The following is a 24,216-nucleotide window of genomic DNA, read 5'->3' as shown; positions in this document are numbered from 1 at the left end:
CTTAAGTATGTCCCAGGACTCTCAGTGTCCAAGAGGACAGGAGAACAGAAGGAAGGAGGCACAGCAAAAAAATTGTAATCATACAAGATACAGATAAGAATAACAGGAAGCTCTTTGTAGACAGAAGGGGGGCACATGCAATAAAGTCTCAAAGTTATTTAAACTTTGAGATCAAACTATTTTTCTTAGAGATCTCAGTGGAAACTGTACATCCCCCAAAACACTAGAAGTTGCTGGACTGAGTCCAGCCCTGGAGGGCAGGACTTGTCCTGCAAGAATAGCATATAGGAGTGTAGGGTCTAAAGATGCTTTCTTTTTATTCTTTTTTTTTTTTTTTTTTTTTCCCCTTCAGAAGAATGTTTTTAGAGCCACACTTCCTGCTTCTTGCTTCTTTACTGAAATAGAACAAAATTAACTTATTCAGAAGTCCACAGTGCACTAATATTAGTATTACAGTTGCATTGTAATCATCTTTCCTGTGTCAAATACTACCAAGGCATCCTTCTCCCTCTTTATCCCTATCCATAAATAGCTTTCAAAGCTAACATTTTTCATTTGACCACTTACTGCTTCTATAACCTGCATTAGAAGCTTACTGATCTTGAAGCTCCAACACATCCCATGCATGACATCCCTTTTAATCTTCCATTTTGTTTGGTGAAACTGGGCTCATCACTTTTGGTCTTTAAAGAGGAGGAACACCCATTGTAAGAAGTGGATACTCAGGGAAAATAAGGTCTTCCCATCTAACATTAATTTTATTTTACAAAATTCTTAGCTGCCATAGACTTGAAATTTTGATGTTTGCTTTTTCCTTTGAAGACTATGAGAAAAAGCAATGCTTATGTGTGTACATATGCACGAGAAGACATGTACACCTACAATATATGTCATAGGGCTACAGCATCTTGAAAATACTATGGCCACTATTGATTAACTATTTTTTTGTAATATCATTTGGACAACAAATTGTTAGGATTGGGCTAAAACCAGTATATGCTAAGCTAGTTGAATCAGTTCTATTGCGTAATGATAATTCTTTATTCACATTTATGCTTTGAAATACCATAATCATCTAATTTTAATTGATTTAATATGTGCTAAATTGATTTTCTCTGATGCCAATTCTTAATTAAGATGCCATGTGTTGCTAATTTAAATGGTTGAAAGAAGTCCAAATATATTGTCAACCAAGTTTATAATCTAAAAATCATATTCTTTTCCTGTCATGACCAATTTTCCATAAAACCATGTTAACTGGTGTTAATTATATTTTCATCTTTTGACCTTTTAGAGCTAGACTCCTGTGTTGGCTGTTCCATTACTTTGCTTAGGATCATTGGCTTTACAATCCTGTAATTACACAGGTCAATTCACTTGCACTTTTAATATGTTGGTAACATATTGATTCTTTTCTAGACAACTACCATGTCTTCCTTGCCAGGACTTAAGATAATTTTAGGTAAAGATGTTCAGGGATATTATGTTGTAAAGAAAGATAAAGCATATCACTTTCCCATTTTGAGGGGACAAATTATATACACATTTGGGTCCTCTTTTCTCCAGTTTTTGAGACAGTTGTTATATGTGACCTTGAAGATAATTGCTAATAGTTCATAGACTGCTTCAGTTAAAGTACTTTAATGTGAATTTAATTAGGCCCTGTTCCCTTGAATATGCCTGCATTTTCTAAATAGTCCTTAACCTGTTCTCTTCCTATCCTGCCCTTTACTTAGTTTTATTTAAACTTTCATTATCTTGCTATGATTTTTCTTTTTCTGGAAAAGTGAAGGTGCTGTCCTTCATTCTCCTTACCTGCTAGCTATTTTTCTTTCTCTTATGTTTAATGATTTTCTACAAGCTCTTTTATTGTCTTTTGCCTCATTCCATGGTTTACCTTTTCATGAGATTCATCCTTATGTTATTCTTATCATTGCTGAGGCAGATACACTTGGTTTTTACTGTACTTCCTAATTTTCACCATAACATGCTAACTTGCATTCCAGAGGATATCTTTGGGCTAACTATTGTCCAGGGTACTTCTAGCCTTTTGTATAGACAGGCTCTACTCCTTCTGTTAGTAAAGAAATATTCTGCAATTTGAACAAAATGATGTTCCTTATCACAAAACTTTAGAATATAAAATCGACAGTGAGACTGAAAGCCCATAGCATGTTGATACTAGACAATAATGAATGTTTAAGGAAAAAAAATGGTGAAATATACAGTGATAAATCAAGAGACAGAAAAAATCCCAGAGTACTTTCCCTGTTTCCAGTGATGCATGGCTCAAGTACTTCCTCTTTGTCTCTCAGTAAGATTTTCTTCCATGTATTTGTACAATCACTTATTGAACACATATATGTCAGCTCCCAACAAAAGAGATTTCCAGTCTATTTAATTGCTCCTCAGTTCCTCAGAAAAAGTAACATTGATCTTTTGTTTTCCTTCCCTAGATCTAATGTATCTTTTTTTATATGGAGGAGCAGAACTATATACAATATTCAACGTGCAAATGCAATAGGGTTTTATGTGATGTCAGAATACTCTTTTCTGTTTTCTTCACTGTTCCTTTCATAGCATTTCCTATCATTTTCAATAGCTTACAATTTCATAGAATTATCTTTAGTATGCCAGAGTTCTTGTTCCTGAGCAATAACTGTCAATTCAGATCCTGTCATTGTGCTTGCAAGGTCATAAAAATTTTTTTCTAGATTTATTTTTCTTCAATTATTGATAATATATTTCACCTGCTATTTCATCAGTCAGTTAGTTGTTATCATATTTTCTGCAAGAAGTAACAGAAAGCTTCTTCCTCATCCCTGTTCAGATTTGGTCTGCATCTCCCCCTGGACATGTAAAATTGGCTGTAAACAAACCAACATTGTATTTTTCTGCATTCTGTAATGGAATATTTAAGTACGCAGTAAATATTGAACTTAAGGAACATATTTATTGAAAAGATTTGATTTTCTTTCTTCTTGAATTGCTTTTTTCCTTCAAGGATTTTTATATTATATGACATGATATGTTATTACCAACAAGCCATCCATAAGCTATGACAGTGAACTGTTAGCTTAAATGGTCTTCCTGTAAAAAAATTTCATGTTGGTTTTCCATCTATCTGTTTCTAAGGTTATGTTTGTTTTTTAATATTGATACAGAATGCAATAAGGTAGAAACAACAAAAATTAATCTACTGGCTATAATCTGTGGCCTTTTTGATAACATCAAGGACAAAACATTTCAAAGAAATTGTGAGAATCTCTTAGAATGCTGCTGGGAACTATATAATCTGTGAGGGAGGCCTTCTCTTTTTATACCTGGACACTGGTAATAAATTATATTGTAAAATTTCTTTGCCAAAATTTACTGGAATAATGATAAAATTTTGATCATCTATAAAATTATCATGTTTTTAGCCAACCTCATTTTACCTTTAATAGACACTTTTACAGTCCAATTATGTACTATCTGAAATATTTTTTCTATTAGTTTTGATTTGTCCTTTTCACTTTCATCAGTCGTTCCATGCTCCTTTGCAGGAATCATATATATAATATCATTATTTTACTTATGTCCTCTTCTGCAATCCTAAGCATATCTCTCTATCTGTTCTCTTTGTGTAAGGGTTTTTCTTTGTATAAGAGTTTTTCTATTTGTGTTTTTAAATCAGATTTCACTGTGTCAGGTATGACTGTTAATGCAGGGAGATATGAGGAATAAGAGGAGATAAGCTAAATGATCGATTTTATTGTATTTAAAACATGAATTTCTGTGACCTGTCATATAAGAGTTTAGATGTTAAACTGAAAAGGTCCTATCTGACACAGAAATAAACTTCCAAACTATCTTTTTTTTTTTTTTTTTTTTTTTTTTTGGTAAATAAATACCTGTGTCAATTCTCAGCTTCTCCTAACCTATCTTAACTATAGCTAAAGTGATAATTATGAAATGTTGTCAAATTCATGATTTTAGGTTTTAGAGGTATTGACTTCAACTTTCTGCTAGACCTTGAACTACTGAAGTTTATTTATGTATCTATTTGAAACAATGAATTGTTGTGTAACCCACATGTTTAAAACACTTCTTTAGTTTAAATTGTATTTATACTTCTGAATCATTAAAGTGTGAGGATATTATTAATATGCTGCTGCTGAAGTATCTAGCTAGAGATTTAGGGATTTGATGATTTACTAATCATCTAAGCTAGAATATTGGATAATGTGAATGAAAACATAGTGACATTAAGAAATTATTTTTAACTGTGTAGTTGTAATCTAGTAACAAGGGGAAAAAAAGTAAATTACTACCATGACTAATAAATTCAAGGCTGCCAAATGTCATAATCTATGACGTATTTTATTATATATTTCAGATACCTGGGTCAAAGTAATGAAATGTGTTTTCATCAAAGACTTGAATTGCAATGTGACACCTTTCAAATAGTAGTCACAATACTTATTTAGATGCTTAATATCACTTTAGAATTGTCATATTTCTTCCTTTGAAAGAAAACAGAATGTCTTTTATGAAATTCAGAGGAATATGATCTTCTCATCAGAAATCTAATCTCATCATTCTTCCAACATTAAAGAGAGACTATTCCCCAAAACTGAGTAAATGTTTCTAGTTTACAAACAAGATGAAAAGCCTCTTTCTTTAGGCTACTGAAAGAGAGTACATGAAAGCAAGAAACAATTGAATGAGATCAATGTTAATATTTTGTTAACCGGAGGAAACTGATGTTTAAATTTGAGCTCGAAAGTTTATTTGCAAACTTCATGAAGTTCACACAGCTCTAAGGACTCAGATCAAAAGAATAAGTACACAGAATAATTCTAAAGGAATAGGGGTTTTATTGCCACATTTTAAATAGGTTAGCATAGCTTTTATTTTCATGTTTGTCATGTTAAGAACCTTTCCTGTCCCATAGGATTTCTCTAAGAGTTCAACATAGTTCCACTGACTTGGTCAGAATGTTCTATTTTTAGCAAACAGATGTATACCCTCTTTGCAATTTATGAAGCAGAATAATTGGTGCATATCTTTAAGTAATAGGCACAATGCACCTCAACTGACTTTAAACAGTTAAAAAATTTGTTCTCTTATCAAATCAGTGGAAGTCGGACAGGTACCAGAAGAGACAAGTGAAGTGCTAAGGCTTGGACAACCAGCCCAAGCCAGAGTTGACCTATAGATGAATTCTGTATATTTTATAACTGATAACCATTGTGCTAATAGGTATTATATTAAGTTATAACAAACCACCTATTCTGATGTAAAAGGTGGAAGTGTTGAAGCCTGAGCCGAAACTGCTAACTCAGTATGTAATCATTAGTGAAATATATATAGAAGATGTAGCTTAACATCATAAAACTTGTCTATCCTGAATATATCCTTATCTTCCTTTGTGTGTGGGCAAGATAACAGGGCCACAGACCCAGTTGTCTGGCCTTGTGACCTGATGTGTGACCTTGCTCATAAATCAGTTAGATAAGCAGGGAAACTCCCTTAGCTTCTTCCTTGAGCCCTGGCCAGGCTCTGGGGGAATCTAATGTGAGATTGAAACCAGATATTTCCACTTAAAACAAAGGTGCCAGCTATTCTGGCTTGCTGATTTTTGGGTATATAAGGCTGGACCCGCTCACAGCAACTTTGGATGCCTCACCTACAGGTGGACGCACCGCATAGCATTTCCCACTTGCCGGGACAGGCTCTCCAAATCCTCGCTGTAACTGGGGCTCCCCAGTGACTGCGGATCTGGGTGATTGTAACGTATGCAAGTGGTGATGTATCTTTCTTAATCACTATTCTCTCTCGGGTAGTAACGAGTTGATGCATTACCCTGTATTTTCCTATTTAAGTGCACTATTCTGTCTTTTCTTACTGTATGTTTTCCATATTATTTTGTTACATTATTTAATTATTTCCAGTAAATAACTACTCTTTTCATTCTGGTGTCTGAGTTTAATTGGTATCCCTAATCAGCAAAACAGCAAGGAAATAAAAAGCTGTGTTAAATCCCCGAGGACAGAAAAATGTTGGGAATCATTACATGCCTGTACTACTCTAGATCTAGTTATAAACAAATAGTATTCTTTACGTATAAATACACCCCCTGAATTTAGTCTTCCCTGTCTTCCCTAAGTTTTAGTCTGTCATTAATATATGTGACAGAAATCTAGATCTTCAGTAAAGAGAAATGTACAGACAGACTTGCATCTGACTTAATCTGCTTTGTTCTGTCACTCCCTCAAGATTTCCTGAATACTAAGAAAGTGAATATGTAATAATGTGTTCTGCTTCTGGCAGAATTTTTACATGGATTATATTGTACAATACTTTAATAAAAGATTTTAAAGATTGGACATTATAACTGAGACTATTACTAAAAGTTTTATCTTTTTATGGGGAAAGGAAGTTTTGTCATCTTAACAACTAGAGATCTGCAATCAGTCTATCTATGAGAAATTCAGTCAGCCAAGACACAGCTTTCTGTGGTTTTGGTATTTTTCAAATATTTTGGAAGGAAATTGCCTAATGCATACATTAATCAATTGTAATACAAGAACAAAGACAGACGTAGAACTGAAAAAGTGCATGGAATGTTGTTAAAGTATCTAAACTGGGTGTTCTTTTTGTTTTTCTGGTGTGAAAACAACAGATCTTTGTCTCACTATAAAATTAATTGGTAGAATATTAATTGATCTAAAATTGTGGTATTGATAGTAGCACCAGTAATGTAATATGAATAAGAATGATATGATATGCATGATATTGTAAATCTTCATACCAGGAAATTTATGTGAAGCTTGAAGATAGAAGTGAATGCTATCCATTGAAATTAAATAGGTGCTTTCTGTCAACCTGAATAATTTGTTTTTGACTAGAGTACATTTTCTGTTAAGGATAGATAGTCTTCACTTCAAGGTTTGTGAAGATGTAGATTTCTAGAGGTGGATGGAATTTTTCAAGCTTTTTATTGTCTAAATGCAAATAAGACATCCTCGGAAGTGTTTTATAAATTTGTGACATTTGCTGAATTGCTTTTATGTTGAACAAACAAGCACACATCCTGAAAGCTGAAATAGAAATAAAGTTAATACATTTCATTTTACTTTCTTATGACTTATTTGGCTTTTTAATATAAAATAATTTGATTTTAAAATCCCTTTTAATGTATTTTAAGAAAGAATGTAAATTCCTCATTAAAATGTTTCTTTTGAGACAGATTTTATTAAACCATTATTTTTCCAAAGAATAAAAGTATTTCAAAAAAGTTTGACCTGCAATTAGTTTTTATATTTTTAACTCCTTGTTTGTGCTTGCAAATCAGATTTTTAAAACTCCAAATTGTATCTCCACCCCAGGTAAAACTGGGCATTCTTGGATGAAGGGTGATATATTAAAAAGCACAAAGTATTTCCCTAGTCTCCAAACTTTATCCTGCATTCTTGCCTTCCTTAGTAAGAGCTCAGTTCTGATTAAAGACATACTGTACTTGTTTCCTGCAAAACGGAATTTTCAACCTGCCAGAGAGCTTAATTAATGGTAGTTTCTGTTCAAAGTTTTGGCTCTCTGATCCATAGCCCTCTCCTAGGGTTTGGTGTATCACCTGAAAGAAAGCATCCTGATGTGTCTTCTACTTCAGTAAATTAATTAATTAAAGATATTTTGATACTTCCTTTGTAGACCATGGAAAGAAACACCTGTTGCTTTCTTCTAACGGATAAATCTCCAGCAACACCTTTGCAAAACCTTGTAGACAGTTTGCTTCCTGACACTCCTGCCTGAGACAGTATTACTCTGATCTTCGAGAAACAAAGGAAAAGAGAGTTTATGATCATCCTCACATGCTGGATTAGATATAGCTTTGCTATCAGTGGAGGACATGAACTTTTAAAATGCAATTAAAATGTGCTTTCTACTTTTCTGTTGCTCCACATACTTTCAAGTAAGATGTGGAGCTGTGGATAGCTGGCAATACACAGGTTTCCAGTGCTCCACTGTGGCAGTAGGAATCAATGTCTCAGTAGGAGCAGGCAAATGAAACTACGTCAAAGCATTTGTAAATACATATAATTTTGAATCCTTATTTATAAATATTACTGATGGTATTGCTCTACTGGTGTTTTATAATATTTGTGAACTGGACTTTTTGGAAGATGTTTTCATTCATTTGATACCTTCTAGCTTTCTGGTAAGACAAATTATTTAAATAAAACAACTGACTCCAGAACTGCTTTGAATTCATAGATGGAATAGTTACTCCTAATTTTCAAAGTTTGATTTTAAGATTACCAAGAAAAAAAATTATATCTCCTTTTATCCTGATCAGCTACTTGTTCTTTTGTGAAATATGTGGAAATACCTTTCTGAACATGCCTGTCAACAATCATTTCACAACTGCTTTAAGGTTGTGGATTGATTTCACATACCATAATAATGCCATCCTGCATCTCAAAATTTCTATTGCAGTTAGCTAGCATGTCAAGATATACATTTCTGCCAGGATTTAACATTAGTAGATTTAACAATATTTGACAGCAGACATTTTTAATGGTGTTAAATTATATTAATATTTAACACTATACAGTGAGTAGAATTTTCTTGTTATTGTGAATGTTTCAGATTTCATACCTTGGATTGAACTGGGAAACATTTAAATAACAAGAATTTTATCAGTAATTTAATTCAAATGAGGTTTACAACATTTTACTACAGATGTAGCAATGCAGTTTATAGAACCAGAAGTGCTTTGTTGTTATTTTTGTTGCTGAAATTGAAATTAATAAAAAAAACGCTTTAAATTTAATGGCAAAGAAGTGGAGCCTTCATTTTTGATGGACAGCTATGTGTATAGCCATTTGTATGATGATTCAGCATTTCTATCATGGGCAATTAATATTTACATTTCCTGTTCTAATATTTGTGTTATTCATAAATTGTATGTCTTGAGGTTTTTATATTCTTATCTTGTATTCTTATCAATAGCTATGAATTAAGTAATTTAAATAGCAGATGTCCTAGAGAATATCTAGAAAGTATAATCCAAAATGTTAATCTCTTTTCAGCGTAGCTGAATACAGCTGGGAAAAATGTGGCTCTAATTTGAAGTATGAGATTAAGAAATAATTCCTTAGTTTTGTTTTTATTTTGTCTTGGTGCTTAAAATGAAATTCATTGACACTATCAGTAAATTATATACTTTTAATCATATTGCTAATAGCCTTATAAATGGACTTGAAGATGTGAGACTTAAGATAGAATCTTTATTACTAGTACCTCATTATCAGAATTAGGATCTACACATAGTGTGTCTCCATAGTTAGAATGGAGACTATAGATTTATAATTTTACCTTCAAATATACTGTAGTTCAGTGCAACCATGCTATTAGGTTGTGAAAAGATTTAGATCCTAAGTAATTTTAGAGGTGGTTTTACAGCATTTACCTCTACTTAGTTCACTTTCAGCTGAAATATTACTTCAGGGCATAATGCCAAAAATTTTTAAAGCATTTCTGATACATATAAATTGCTTGTAAATATATTCTCCTTATTATTGTTTTTGAATTTTTTGATATTCAGAAATTGAGAAAGGAGGTTGTGGAGACCCCGGAATTCCATCATATGGAAAAAGAACTGGCAGCAGTTTTCTGCATGGAGATACACTTACCTTTGAATGTCAAGCAGCTTTTGAACTGGTGGGAGAGAGAACAATTACATGTCAACAAAACAACCAGTGGTCTGGCAACAAACCCAGTTGTGTTTGTAAGAATTATTATTACTTTTTTCTGACCTTAGCCTCTTGCTTTTCTTAGCATTTAGGAATAGCCAGCAGAAAAACATTTCAAAAGACCTTGAAGACTTTTTCAGTCACATGGGTTTTATTTAGTTGGCTCAATAGTAGCTCATTTATGGGGAACATCACATAGGACTGTTTTAGAATGTTCTTTTCCCTCGTTTGATATTTAATTGAACCGTTTAACACTCTTAATGTAAATGTGTGTTGAATTAGACTCTAAATGAGCAATTCCTAATAGCATAGAAGTGTTCAAAAAGACTCTGGGACATAAACATTGATTCTGGAAGTGCAAAGCAGTCTGCAGATCCACATAAGAAAAGATTGGTTATTTTTCTGATATCTTAATAAAGCATGAAAACAAATGTAAGAAACATAAGGTTATCCAACATGGAAAAAGGGTAGGTGAAATCATTATTTGTTAGTTTTGTTTTAGAAGATAAAATGTGTTCGTAGGTAGGCTTGTAGATGGATTTAAAGAGAGCTGGGTTTTTTTACTTTTTTCTTTTTCTTCTGTGGTAAAATAGAATAAACCTTTCTAGTACACAGATCCATTAGGCACTTCAGTTCTTGAGAACACATTACCTTTTCCTATAAAGAGTCTTATAATTCAGTAATGTATTTTCAGAACAAACTTAGTGAGGTGTCCGGTTCTACCTGGACATATATGTATTTTGCAGCTGTGCAGGACTTACCAAACTGAGTAAGCTTGTTCTGGACGGGAAGTCTCTATATGCCTATGCCATGATGAAATGTGTCTAAACATGTAAAGCCTGGACATGGAGACAGTGCAGCTTCAGTTCCCTTTGCAGACAGAAGTTGTGTTTCTTCATAGTGCTGTATTGCATTGGATTGATATCTTAGTTTCTGTTGGCAATAGTGAGGAGTATTTTACTCTGCTCCACTGTTTGATGTGCACATGCCCTGTGAAAGATAATGGAATGTAAACTTACATCTATTTACAAACACTGAGTTCAGTTGGACATATGCGGAGAGCTGAGTAATGGTTATCATTTGTCTTAATTAATATACAGTGAGCCTTCCTCTTTCTGAATGTACTGTACTTCTCACTAAAGTACCAGCCAGCCACAAGCTCATGACTCTGAAATGTTAGGAATTGTCTTGATGAAAATTGGCCGAAAGGACTGAAAAAGGATGAGAACTATGAATCATTTTTGTTTAGTTGTCCTGTGCTATAGAAGAGGTAAAATAAGTTTGTACTATATACTCTTAAGAGTTCCTGATCGAGGCACAACTAAATTTCTACTATTATTTACATCAAGGCCTTGCGCTTGATTTTTTGGATCGCTAAATACATTTTCACACATACTCCTTTTAAAAAAAGATCACATTTAAATTTGGAGGTTGCATTTTCATTTCACAATAAACCTGCCATTTTTTCCAAATTCTGACACATTAGGCATTACTTTTACTTTCTTTGGCATTCTTTACATTCATTCTTCTAATAATTTCTTGCAGGACCTGGTGCAGTCACTTAGCCTCACTTGGGGAAATAAAAACATACAAGGCTGGCATGTTATGTTGGAGAAATATCCTGACAGTCTTAAACATTTCCAGGTTGCATTTGTAGTAGTTTTGACATCCAGGCTTCAAAAGCATCCCTTTTCACAAGAATAAAAATGATAGAATTATAAAAAAATATAAAGACAAGCATTTATAATGTTTGTGGATAGTATTTTAAGAATCTATTGTTGTTTTCTTTAGTCTCATGTTTCTTCAACTTCACCACACCATCTGGAATTATTCTTTCTCCAAATTATCCTGAGGAGTATGGGAACAATATGAACTGTGTTTGGTTAATTATCTCAGAGCCAGGAAGCAGAATCCATCTGATTTTCAACGACTTTGATGTAGAACCTCAATTTGACTACCTTACAGTGAAAGATGACGGGATTTCAGATTTACCACCTCTTGGCACTTTTTCTGGCAATGAGGTCCCTTCTCAGTTGGCTAGCAGTGGGCACATAGTAAGACTTGAATTTCAGTCGGATCACTCTACGACTGGAAGAGGATTTAATATCACTTACACAAGTAAGAAACTTTGCTTTTATTTTATGGCTAGTCTTAAAATGAAGCTATCTTTCTTCATAATAATGAAAAATAGAACATGTTTTTATTTATAATAGAGAAGTAAATTGTATTGCTTTCATAACTGTACTGCTTTCAGCTGTCTTTCTCATATTCATTAGTTTATCTGAATCTTTAACATTTATTTATTTTAATTGTGATAGTGCTGAGGAATTCCCTTCATTATTTATAGGGCTTTTTGGTTGACACTGCATAAATGCAGAGCATGCATCTAAAGCCCAGATCATTCAGATCAAAGCATCCATTGCAAGTGATTTAAAATACTTCTCAATGGAACCAGCAGGAATAAGTTCACAAAGGTATTAAGCTTAGATCCCAATATGGAGATGTTTGTCTGAAAAGCATAAGTCTTTCCCGTTTGGGAAACCAGGCTAAAAAATATCTGTCAACAGATAGCCATCTGTTGCTTTGTTTGTGAGAAAGAGTATTACTCAGCAGTACTCTCAATTGAAAACTAGTAACATCGTCGTCATGTAGAAAACTTTATCACATTTGCCATAGACTGCTAATTCTCCTAGAAGTTTTATTAGTCATGCAAAGACATTACTTATATGGAGATTAACTTTTTAGTTGAAGAAATTATCTTCTAAGAAGTTAATTGGCAATAAAGTTGCCTTTGTCACATCTTGCACTGTTCCTATCTTGTATCAATTAAGGTAATCAATTAACAGGTAATCAATTAACAGTGTTTGTTCAGGACCAAGTTGTTTCCTTGATTATTTATAAAGGTGTCCCATATAAAAATGGAATTCATGGATTGCAACCCTTTTTAAGTCTTAGATGCCTAAATTGTTCCTGTGCTTTCAGAGAAGGGGATAATTATTGTCCTTTGAAAAGCATCAGGAAAAGGGAGATACCTTAACTAAGACTGTAGAGATTAAAAGATTTACCAGAAAATGTGAGGCCTCAATTCTAGGTCTGCTTCTGTCTGACATTATTCATATCCCTTTCTCCATATGCTATTCTACCAAAGTAAAGACAGACCGTAATATTACTTCTATTTGAAGGTGGAGAATTATGCAGTCAGCAATATAATACTCATGGATCAAACTCCCTGAGAGTCTTGATCACCTAAGTATTATGCAAAAGAGCTTTCCACCACACTTTTCATATTAAAGTAGGTGTTACAGCTGAGCTTGATGCATGCCTTATATGCTAGAATTATCTAAGAGCACATATGCCTCCATACTGGGAAACAGATGACAAATGGAAGTGTCCCTGATTTATGAATCCTTTGTGTTCATAGAAAATGCTTAGTTTAAATTCAGTGCTAGTTAAGCGCTAGTACTTCTGGATGTGTTGCTGGGAAAAAGTGCTCCATTCATGTGATTAAAATCCAATCACGGTCAGAGCAGTGTATTGATTTATTAATGAAACATATTAGGTGAACTGTAGATTCAAGATCAATATCAGGAGTTGAACAGATAAACCACGATGTTAGACACTTACAAAATATTAGAATCATATAATATCTTGAGTGGGAAGAGACCCATAATGATCATCCAGTCCAACTCACTGCTCCTTGCAGGACTACCTGAAACTAAACCATATGACTAAGAGCATCATCCAGACACTCCTTGAACTCTGACAGGTTTGGTGCTGTGACCACACTTGGTGTTTTCTTGTGCTGCCTGGTTTATCTTAGGATCATAGAATTGTTCAGCTTGGAAAAGATCTTTAAGATCATGGATTCCAACCATTAACCTAACACTGCCAAGTCCACCACTAAACCATGTCCCTAAGCACCACATCTACATGTCTTTTAAATACCTCCAGTGATGGTGACTCAACCACTTCCCTGGGCAGCCTGTTCCAATGCTTGATAACACTTTCAGTGAATTTTTTTTCCTAATATCCAATCTAAACCTTCCCTGGCACAACTTGAGGCCACTTCCTCTTGTCCTATCACTTGTTAATTGGAAAAAGAGATCAACACCCACCTTGCTACAGCCTCCTTTCAGGTAGTTGTAGAGAGTGCTATGGTCTCCCCTAACCCTTTTTTTCTCCAGACTAAACAGCCTCAATTCCCTCAGACACTCCTCATAAGATGTTCTCTAGACCCTTCACCAGCCTTGTTGCTCTTCTTTAGACATGCTGCAGCACCTCAATGTCTTTCTTGTAGTGAGAGGCCCAAATCTGAACACAATATTCAAGTACAGCCTCAGCAGAGCCAAGGACAAGGGGACAGATCACTTCCCTAGTCCTGCTGGCCACATTATTTCTGATCCAAACCAGGATGCTGTTGACTTTCTTGGCCACCTGAGCACATCGCTGGCTCATATTCAGGCCTTCAGGTCCTTTTCTGCCAGGCAGCTCTCCAGCCACTCTTCCCCAAGCCTGAAGCATTGCATGGGGTTGTTGTGACCCAAGTGCAGGACCAACCACTTAGCGTTGCTGAGCCTCATGCAATTGGCCTCATCCCATCAATCCAGCCTGTCCAGATCCCTCTGCAGACCCTTCCTACCCTCAAGCAGATCAACACTCCTGCCCAACTTGGTGTCATCTGTAAACTTACTGAGGGTGCACTCGATCATTGATCAAGGTATTAAACAGAACTGGCCCCAATACTGAGCCCTGGGGAAGACCACTTGTGACTCTTAACACATATACGTTTGTAAGTACCTTTCCACTCTAATCCATCCTCATCCTGCTCTGACAAGAATTACATACGCACCTTCACAGGGTGTATGAGTTACAAGCACTCACCCCTTTTCCTTGAAGTGGGTTCCCTTACTTGCACACACCTCCTGAAAGGCACAGAGGTCCCCTAGCTTTACATTGCTGATCCCTGCAACTCACTGGTCCACATACTGATGAGAACACCCCCTGAGGTCACACATGCACATGGAGATGTGGGTTTCTCCCTGTGTTGCCACCCCACTAGATGAAGGAAGACTGCTCTGAGTATCCCACTAGCAGGTTGCTCAGTCTGGCCTAGGCAGTGACCATAGTTTTTTAGCAGTAGCCTGTATTTCTGCCAGATTAGTGCAATGTGAAACCATACTTCTCATCATGTAGAGGCAAACATCTGGATTTTGTCCTGAAGAAAATTTAAGCAAAGTGTTCTTGTGTATCTAAGCCACACATAGCTAAAAAGCTTCTGAATTTGAACCACACTGCATCTGCGTGAATGTCATTGGATTTAAAGCTGACTTTTTATTGAGGAATTTTCTATACTTTCAGTTATAATATATTAAGTATTATATCTTATTACATTACAATTGAAAGGTTATTTACCCCCTTCCAAAAAAAAGAGACAAAGTTTAGAGGATGGTGGTTGTTGTTGTTATTAACATTATGATTGGTGTTTTTGTTATTGTTATTATTATGTTTTTATCAGCCTTTGGTCAGAATGAGTGCCACGATCCAGGCATTCCTATAAATGGGAGGCGTTTTGGAGACAGATTCCTCCTGGGAAGTTCTGTTTCCTTTCACTGTGATGATGGCTTTGTGAAGACCCAAGGCTCTGAATCCATAACATGTATTATGCAAGATGGAAATGTAGTATGGAGCTCTACTGTCCCACGTTGTGAAGGTAAGGGCACAATCTTTACTTTGCACCAACAGTTTGCATAATGAAACTATTTAAATTTAGCTTACTTTTTACATTTTACGCATAAATAAGACTGCTTTAGCTGAAGTTATTAATTCATCTTATTTTACCACTCCTCCACTCAAATAAGAAAGCAATAATAGAAGTAAGATAGCTTGCTTTTATATTCTTGGAATAAATTAACATTCTAAAAATCTGGTTACTATTCTTTTCAAGTTCTGCTTGTCACCATCATTACTTGGTTGTGAGTTATAGCTGTTATAACAGTTTTGGATGTAGCATACTGAAGAACATAATTATCTACCACATAGAAAAGTGAGGTAAAATTTCTGTTTAAAAGTTCTTTTTAAACATTTGCACCTTTAATTTTCTCAAAATTAAAGTATACCTAAATTTCTGTATGTAACATGAGCCTGCAGTACATTTTTTCCTGAGAAATATAGTGTAAATCTGGGCTATGTTTAATATTCATTATATTGTCCAAAATTTCCAAATTTGTTTGCTTGTTTTTGCCTAGGTGAATAAACAGGCTAAGATGAGCTATACTTTGGAATAAATCTCTCTAGTATCAAATACAGTGAGAAAAAAAAAAAAGTAGACTGATTCCTTGATGCTTAACAGTGACGGGTCCTAAGGCAAGACATATGAATGTATTTAATAAATGACTAGAGTATGTCTTTTAAAAGTAATATTCAAAAAATTATATATCTTTTAGTAAACAATAGATATATAGTCAGACAATCAATTAAAAGATACTTTAAAAAAAACCTCACACCTCCATTAATGTCAGTGTCACTGAAGTAACTTAAGAATCTGGATCATATATAATTTTCATGGGTTTTGTTATTTGGGCAATTTGACAATGCAGTTCTCATAAGACTCTGCATTTCTAAGAAAATTTAAAGATACTGGTAGGAGTATGTGAACCTAGATGTTGTACTAACAGGATTTCTTATCCTGTTTAAGACATGTAGTAAGTTACATAGTGGAGCAGATTTTTTGCCTTGAGCAAGACCGGACCACTCCAAAGCAGGGAGTAGGGCGAGGTTCTTCATCAAAAGATGTTTCCTCATTTTGAAACTCTATACAAAATTGTTAAAATATTCACTGTACTCTCTGTGTAATTTTATTTCCACAAACACATAAAGGACCCAAGGCAAGCACTTTGAGAAAAAAATGATAGAGAAAGCACATACAGAAATAACTCTAAAAGAAAATAGATAAGTGCCACTCAGTTATCCTTTCTTTGAACCTTGCAGGATGTTTACCTGGTTTTTAATGAGGAAAGCATTATACTATTAGACTTTTTTTAGATTTTGCCTATTTGTTTTGATACAGAAGGAAGTATAGTTCTTTTAAGTTACATTCAGCATGTGTTCCTTTTTGATTGAAGGAGTTTCTGGGTTTGGATTACAGTATGGACTAAGCATCCTTGCTACTTAATTTAGTGATAATTCAGTTTACTTCTAGTTGTCTGAGATTTCTGAGCAACTGTTGGTTTTTGTTGTTGCTCTGCTCTGTGTCTGTATACTTAACAAACTCTATAAGCAACATCTGAAATACGTGAAATAAGTGACGTGTCATAATCAGGTGAGGATCAACAGTCTTATGGTTGTTCATGGTTTTAATATGAGAAAATTAAATTTAAAAAATCACAATGGAATAAATTTCATTCTTCATTAACTATACACATGTAATATAAATGCCGTTTTTCTGGCCAATCATTTTGCCCCAGAGACAATTCAGTGTGTATGTTTCATGTTCTGTGGGTTGCTTTTTTTCCCCACTTAAATCTGGAAAAACTTCCCAGAAACAAGGGCAAGTCATGGTTGAAATTAAATAACCTCTCTGAGATCAGTTCTTTTTTTAAAAAAACATTGAATCAAAACTAGGAATAGCATTTTATTATTCACAAATTCATTCTACTATTCATTTCCATATGGCATAATAGGTTTGCTTGTCACTACTTAGAGAAACAAAAGTGACAAGATTTCCTGCACTGCAGTATGGAATTTGGTGATAGCGATACCACTGACTACTTGAGGGTAATACAAATACTAAGATAAATTTACCCGACCTTGAAAGTGTTCCTATTTTAGACTGCTCCATAGCCTTTGGTAAAATATAACATCCCAAAGCCCTGTGCTATGACAGCTTAATATTTTAAGAGACTTATGTTTCCCAGAATTTGTTTAGTCATTTCTACTGTTGTTTAATCCTGCACCAAAGTCCTCTTATCCTGCTCTGAAAAATGCTCCCTGTCTAGCCCTTTTACTTTCATAGCCCTGTTGCAACACTTTTTTCCCTTTTATGGAAGAGGATCAAGTTAGAAAACATTTAAACAAATTTGACGTACAGGAATGGGCCTGATGGGATGCACCCAAGAATGCTGAGGAAGCCAGCCATTGACATATCAAGGCCACTCTCAATTATCTTGGGAAGGTCATTTAACCCAGGGATGTTCCTGAGGACCAGAAGAAAGCAAATTCCTATCTTCAAGAAAGGAAAGAAGGAAGATCCAAGGAACTACAGGTCTCACCTTGAATGCTGGTAAAGGTGATGCAGCAATATTCCTAGAAAACATTTCCAGGATGAAGAAAAGATGGTGGCTGGAAGCAGTCAGCATGGATTTATGAAGGGGAAATCATGCCTGACCAACCTGATAACCTTCTACAATGAGATGACTGGCCTGATGGATGAGGGGAGAGTAATGGATATTTTTTATCTTGGTTTTAATAAGGTGTTTAACACTATCATATAAGATTCTCATAGACAAACTGAAGTATGGGCCGGAGAATTGAACATGGAGGTGGACTGAAAACTGACTGAACTGTTGGGCTCATAGTGGTGTGGTCAGTGACACAAAGTCCAACTGGAGGTTAGTCTGTAGTATACCTTAGGGGTCAATACCGGGTCCAGTACTGTTTAAAATCTTCAGTAATGATCTGAATTCTGGGACAGAGTACACTCTGAGCAAGTCTGCAGATGATGTAAAACTGGGAGTAGTGGCTGACACACCATATATTTGTGGTGCTGTTCAGAGAGACCTTGACAGAAAGGCTGGAGAATTGGGCTGAGAGGAAATGACATGTCCTTCCCCTCGATTCAGCATTGGTGAGGCTACGTTGGGAGTGCTGTGTGCAGTCCTGGGATCCCCAGTACAAGACACATGGACATACTATAGTGAGTCCAGTGAAGGGTCACAAAGATGTTTAAGGACTTGGAGCATATGTCATATAAGAAGAGCTTGAGAGAACTGAGGTCATCTAGACTGGAGAAGAAAAGTCTCAGGGCTTTGGAGGGATCTTGTCGATGTGTATAAATAACTGATGGGATGGTGTGAAGAAGATGGAGCCAGACCATTTTCAGTGGCCTCCAGTGACAAGACAAGAAGCAATGAACACAAACTGAAACACAAGAAATTCTGTTTAAACATAAGAAAAAATTTTCACTGTGAGAGTGACCAAACACTGGAACAGATTGCCCAAAGAGTCTGTGCAGTGTCTGCCTTTGGAGGGAGGGCATCATCCTGACGACATGGTCCTGTGCAATCTGCTGTATTGAGCAGGGGGAGGACTAAATGATTTCTAGGCATCCCTTCCAGCTTCAACCATTCTATGATTCAATGGAGTATTTACAATTAGTTCCATTGAGCTGAAATATTACCCAAGAAGGTATTAGATGGCACAGTACAATGAAAATAATTAACTATAAATTACTTGGAACAATTTGTCTGATATTTCTACATAAATGTGGAATCATACTAGATCTAAAAAATTATGATACTTTCTTTTTTAATGAGATAATGTGCTTTTCAACAGAAGGAAAACTGGCAGAATCAAATGCCGTGCTCTGTGTATTAAGATATGTATAGAGTAATAAGCTATGATAAGATACTTTGCAGGACTTAGTATGTTCATAACATAATGTAGAAAATTTAGTTGTGTTGTATATTAAACTTATTTTTCTATGCTTTTAAATTCAATTTTTGTAAGTTTTTAAATATATAATATTGTATTAGAAATACTGTGTATACTACAAGTGTACTTGCTTTTTTCTTTCAGCACCATGTGGTGGACATTTGACAGCATCAAGTGGTGTTATCTTACCACCAGGGTGGCCAGGATATTATAAAGACTCACTTAATTGTGAATGGGTGATTGAAGCAAGACCAGGACATTCCATTAAGATAACTTTTGACAGGTGAGAATCATAGTCAAAAAAGTAATGTATGAGCACAAATATTTGTTTTAACATAGAAGAAAAATTTTTTTTAAGAATCCAAACTAGAAAAAGAAATTGTGATGCAACACTCACAATACTATTCCTCAAACAGAAAATTAAATTTTAAAAGTGTTTACATTGTCTTTATTTATGTTTTAAACAATTTGCATTAAATGTCCACCTCCTAGCACAGAAAGAGCGTTATATTTTGGACTTTTGACTACTTTTGTATTCAGGTACAACTATATATTGTACCTGATTATGACCAGGTTTTACTAAAAGAGAGCATAATTTTCCTAGGGAAAAAAAGGATTTGTGGAAAAAGTTCTGAGTATTGTCTGTTGGATACAATTTTTTTTCCCCCATTAGGATTTTTTTCTGATGCAACATACATTACATAGCTAGACAAGTCCATAATGTGTTGGGTGAGCAATTTGCTGATGGGTCAGGCTCAAAGAGTTATGGTAAATGGGGTTACATCAGGCTGGCAACCAGTCACCAGTGGGGTCCCACAGGGCTCAATATTAGGGCCAGTACTCCTTAATTATTTATAAATGATCTGGATGCAGGAATCAAATGTACGTTAAGTAAATTTGCCAATGATACTAAACTAGGAGAATCTGTGGACTCCCTCAAGGGTAGAGAGGCCTTACAGAGAGATCTGGATAGACTAGAGATGTGAGACCAATCACCAAAAGTGTGAAATGTAACAAGAGCAAGTGCAGGATTCTCTCCGTGGGATAGGGCAATTTGGTTATATGTACAAATTGGGGGATGAGAGGCTGGAGAGCAGCCCTGCGGAGAGAGATCTGGGGGCTTAGGTTGATGGCAAGTTGAATATGAGTCAACAGTGTGCCCTGGCAGCCAAAAGGGCCAACGGTGTCCTGGGATACATCAAGCACAGCATAGCCAGCTGGTCGAGGGGGATGATTGTCCCACTCTACACTGCACTGGTGTGGCCCCACCTCGAGTACTGTGTGCAGTTTCGGGTGCCTCAATATAAGAAGGATATCAAACTAGTAGAGTGTGTCCAGAGGAGGTGACCAAGATGGTGAAAGGTCTCAAGGGAAAGACTTATCAGTAGTGGCTGAGGTCACTTCATTTGTTCAGCTTGGGTGACCTCATCGCAGTCTCCAGCTTCCTCAAGGGGGCAGAGGAGGAGGAGGTGCTGATCTCCTCTCTGGTGACCAGCAACAGGACATGAGGAAATGGAATGAATCTGCATCAGGGGAAGTTCAGATTGGACATTAGGAAAAGGTTCTTCACTGAGAAGGTGGTTGGTCACTGGAACAGGCTGCCCAGGGAAGTGGTCATAGCACAAAGCCTGTCAGAGTTTAAGGAGCATCTGAACGACAGTCTTAGTCATATGGTTTAGTTTTAGGTAGTTCTGTGAGGAGCAGGGAGTTGGACTCAATGATCTTTGTGGGTCCCTTCGAACTTGAGATACTCCATGATTCTATGATTCTACTTCAGTGTATGTTAGCATACTATATGCTAACAGTGTATATCAGGATTTAGTTTGTTTGGATACTGCAAGTTTCACCATGAGTGATCAAAACAAGAAAAAAAAAACAGGTGTCCAGACATCAGTATATTGTTAAAGGCAGAGTCTTAAACTTCATTTTAAAGTATTATCTAACTGAAATTATCATCCCTATTAATTTGCAAAAACGTTATGTCAGTGTGGACCTAAATTAGAGCAACTGGAATGCACTGGGATTATGTCCCTGTGTAGTGTGCAGGTTTCTTTTGGAATAATAATCTATTTGTCAAGGAGAATAATTTTCAGCCTACTCTACCTCTTATGTGGAATCAGGAGGCCTTGAAAGTGCATTTAGGCACAAGGAAGGAATGTGAACTGCAAAATGTTTAATCCTTTTGTATTTATTGTGACGTCAATTAGTACTTTTGCCTATCCATACAAGTATCTAACAAAATTGTGAATTTTTTTCAAAGAATGTGCTTAGAAAAAGAAAATAAAATTTTAAAAATCTTCACCCTTCGAGGTCTTTGTAAAATAAGTAAAAAATATCCATTTGTTTAGGTGTTTGGTCTAGATACTAATATCACACTAAATACTCATTTGACAAAAAGATGCAAAGTACAGTAGAAACACAGCGCCTGGAGCTAGACTGCAGTCGTTTTTATTGTACTGGCCTTCCTGTATTACCAAGGAGAGCCAATAATCTAGTCTAGTTTCATCTTCACATGGAGTCAACAGTGATGATCAAAACTTTTCAGTATCATTCAGCCTTCTATTTCTAAGAGCAGAAATGAAAAGGGATGAAAATTAATGTAGAGAAGGGCAGAAGACAGTAAAAGTGTCTGTCACTGAGTCAAATCAAAGATCCATCTTGCTTGATACTGTGTTCCTCACAGGGACAAAACTGCATAATCCTAGGGAAGAGTGTGAGGACCAAATAGATGTATGTGATATTTCTTCTAAGTACTTCACCAGTTTGCAAGTCAGGACATTCCTGAAGTGAAAGGTGTTTTTTTTCTAATGTGCTTAGTGAGTTTTTGCATGTATAACTTCCATTGATTTGTTTGTTTCCCTCTTGCACTCATGTAAACTTAACATGCACAACGTTCTTGATTTTGGGGAACTCACTGGAATATCTGTCTCAAACTGAAGTGCCACTGATAGGGATGGTGGCATATACAAAGTGAACAGCAGGTCACCAGAACTAGACAGCATTCACCCAGGAGTCCTGAATGAGTACAAAGATGACATGGCTGAACAATTGAAAGTTATGTGTAACTGTTCTTTCACAACTGTCTTGATACTTGTACACTTCAGGAACTGTATCATTTAAATCTTTCATGGAGACCTAAGGAACTGCATACTGGATGCCCACTACAAAAGCTATAATAAAGTGTAGCACTAGTGGAGGCATGGATAAGTATGATATACTGAGGAAGAGTCAATATGGCTTTTGTAAAAGAAATCCTATCTCAGAAACCTATTGGAATTCTTTGATGGTGTCAGGAAGCATAGAAATATGTTGGATATAGTTTATCTGGGTTTTCAAAATGCAGGTTTTGTATTTTGCACCTCACCCCGCAAAGGGCTATTAAAAAGCTAAGCATAATTTTAATACAATTTTAATACATTGCATGATTAAAAACTTAGTTAACAGAGACTATGTCTTACAGTGGAATTTTGGGTGTTCTACAGAGATCTGTGTTATGTTCAAAGCTGTTCAGCATGTTCAGAAATTATCTTAAAAAGGAGAAAATTAGACTAATAATACTAAGTAATTCAGGATGTTAAAAACAAGGGATGGTTGAAGAATTGCTGAAGATTCTTACAAGACTGGATGTCTGGTCAACAAAATTACAAGTAGATTGAGTAAATGCAAAATGAATCATATAAGAAAAAGAATTCCCCTTTGATATATAAAATGACATGTTTTGAACTTACACTGGTCACTGATCTGCTAAAGTTCTGGTCTTCATCAAGAAATATGAATGAAAAGTAACACATGCATAGGAGATTTTTGTGAACATGATTAGAGGCATGAAATGTAATGTAGGGGAGAAGATTAAAATATGTTGTCTATTTAGTTTACCATACGCTTTTTCCAGTCCTGTTTTGTTTTCTTATTATAAATGAATTAAGGTTGGGGCCAAATGAGAGAATGACCAATACCAGACAAGAATGGAAACTGTTTAAACAGTATTCATAAAATTACCATGTTACTTATTTACAACAAGAGGTTGTTTTCCTTCATTACATTCAGCAGGAAGTTCCAGAATTTTAAGTTTCTGATTTTTTTTTCTAATTAAATATTACTATATTAATTATAAGCTTATATTTATTTGCCAGCTTGTTAAAAAAAAAAAAAAAATCAGCAGTCTGAGGTTCAGGGATGTCTTCCCAAATGCAGTGAAAGCAAACAGCCGTATTATTTATAAGACTGAGCATTTTAATTTTATAAAAGTTGCCTGAAGTTGCAGATGTTTGGATGACTGACTGTGACCTTAACAGTATGACAAATATATTTCTGAGGAAATTAATGGGAAACATAGGGTCCTGTCACATATGGTCCAATTTAAGACCCAAACTTACTGCATTTTACACAGATGCACACACATGTTCCATTAACAGAATTCTAGAGCCTTGTGTACAATTTGAACTGCAATGAAATTAAACAAGAACTTGGAGTTTACCCTGATACAAAATTGAGAATTCTGATCACATATAATTTTTAAAGTACAGCAGACAGTCAATTAATCTACTCCAGCTTTTTATCAGCAGTATTTAAAGAAGGATTCTTCCTCCTTTCCTTAAATGTTTCAATTACAAAACAATATTACCACTGATTGTGCTGGTTTTGTGTGAGAAGAATCCTTTCCTTGCTTTCTTTGGAGGTTTATGGAGCTTTCCTGGTAGGTTTAGAAAATTGTATAGCTTTACTACATCACATTATAAATTTCATTTAAAGTGTTATACTTTGGGAAGTGTAGTAATCTCCTTTTTGCAATAATGTTATTTTCTTATGTTAACATGAAGGCTTTGCT

The 24,216-nt window shown here is 35.3% G+C and overlaps 1 protein-coding gene across 1 annotated transcript in view; it reads left to right on the top strand.

Moving 5' to 3' along the window:
* CSMD1 (CUB and Sushi multiple domains 1) overlaps positions 1–24,216 on the top strand; it is a 1,283,073-nt gene that overhangs the window by 928,696 nt on the left and 330,161 nt on the right. Inside the window, exons 13-16 of the mRNA XM_074861694.1 lie at positions 9,593–9,775; positions 11,532–11,858; positions 15,256–15,450; positions 19,533–19,671. Of these exons, the coding sequence (XP_074717795.1) occupies positions 9,593–9,775; positions 11,532–11,858; positions 15,256–15,450; positions 19,533–19,671 (844 nt within the window). The remainder of the gene's footprint in view (positions 1–9,592; positions 9,776–11,531; positions 11,859–15,255; positions 15,451–19,532; positions 19,672–24,216) is intronic.

Source organism: Strix uralensis, chromosome 3, assembly GCF_047716275.1.
Source record: "Strix uralensis isolate ZFMK-TIS-50842 chromosome 3, bStrUra1, whole genome shotgun sequence".
In the NCBI taxonomy this organism is placed as follows: Eukaryota; Metazoa; Chordata; class Aves; order Strigiformes; family Strigidae; genus Strix; species Strix uralensis.
The sequence above is the reverse complement of the archived record's forward strand: the minus strand, read 5'-3'. Positions and strand labels throughout refer to the sequence as shown.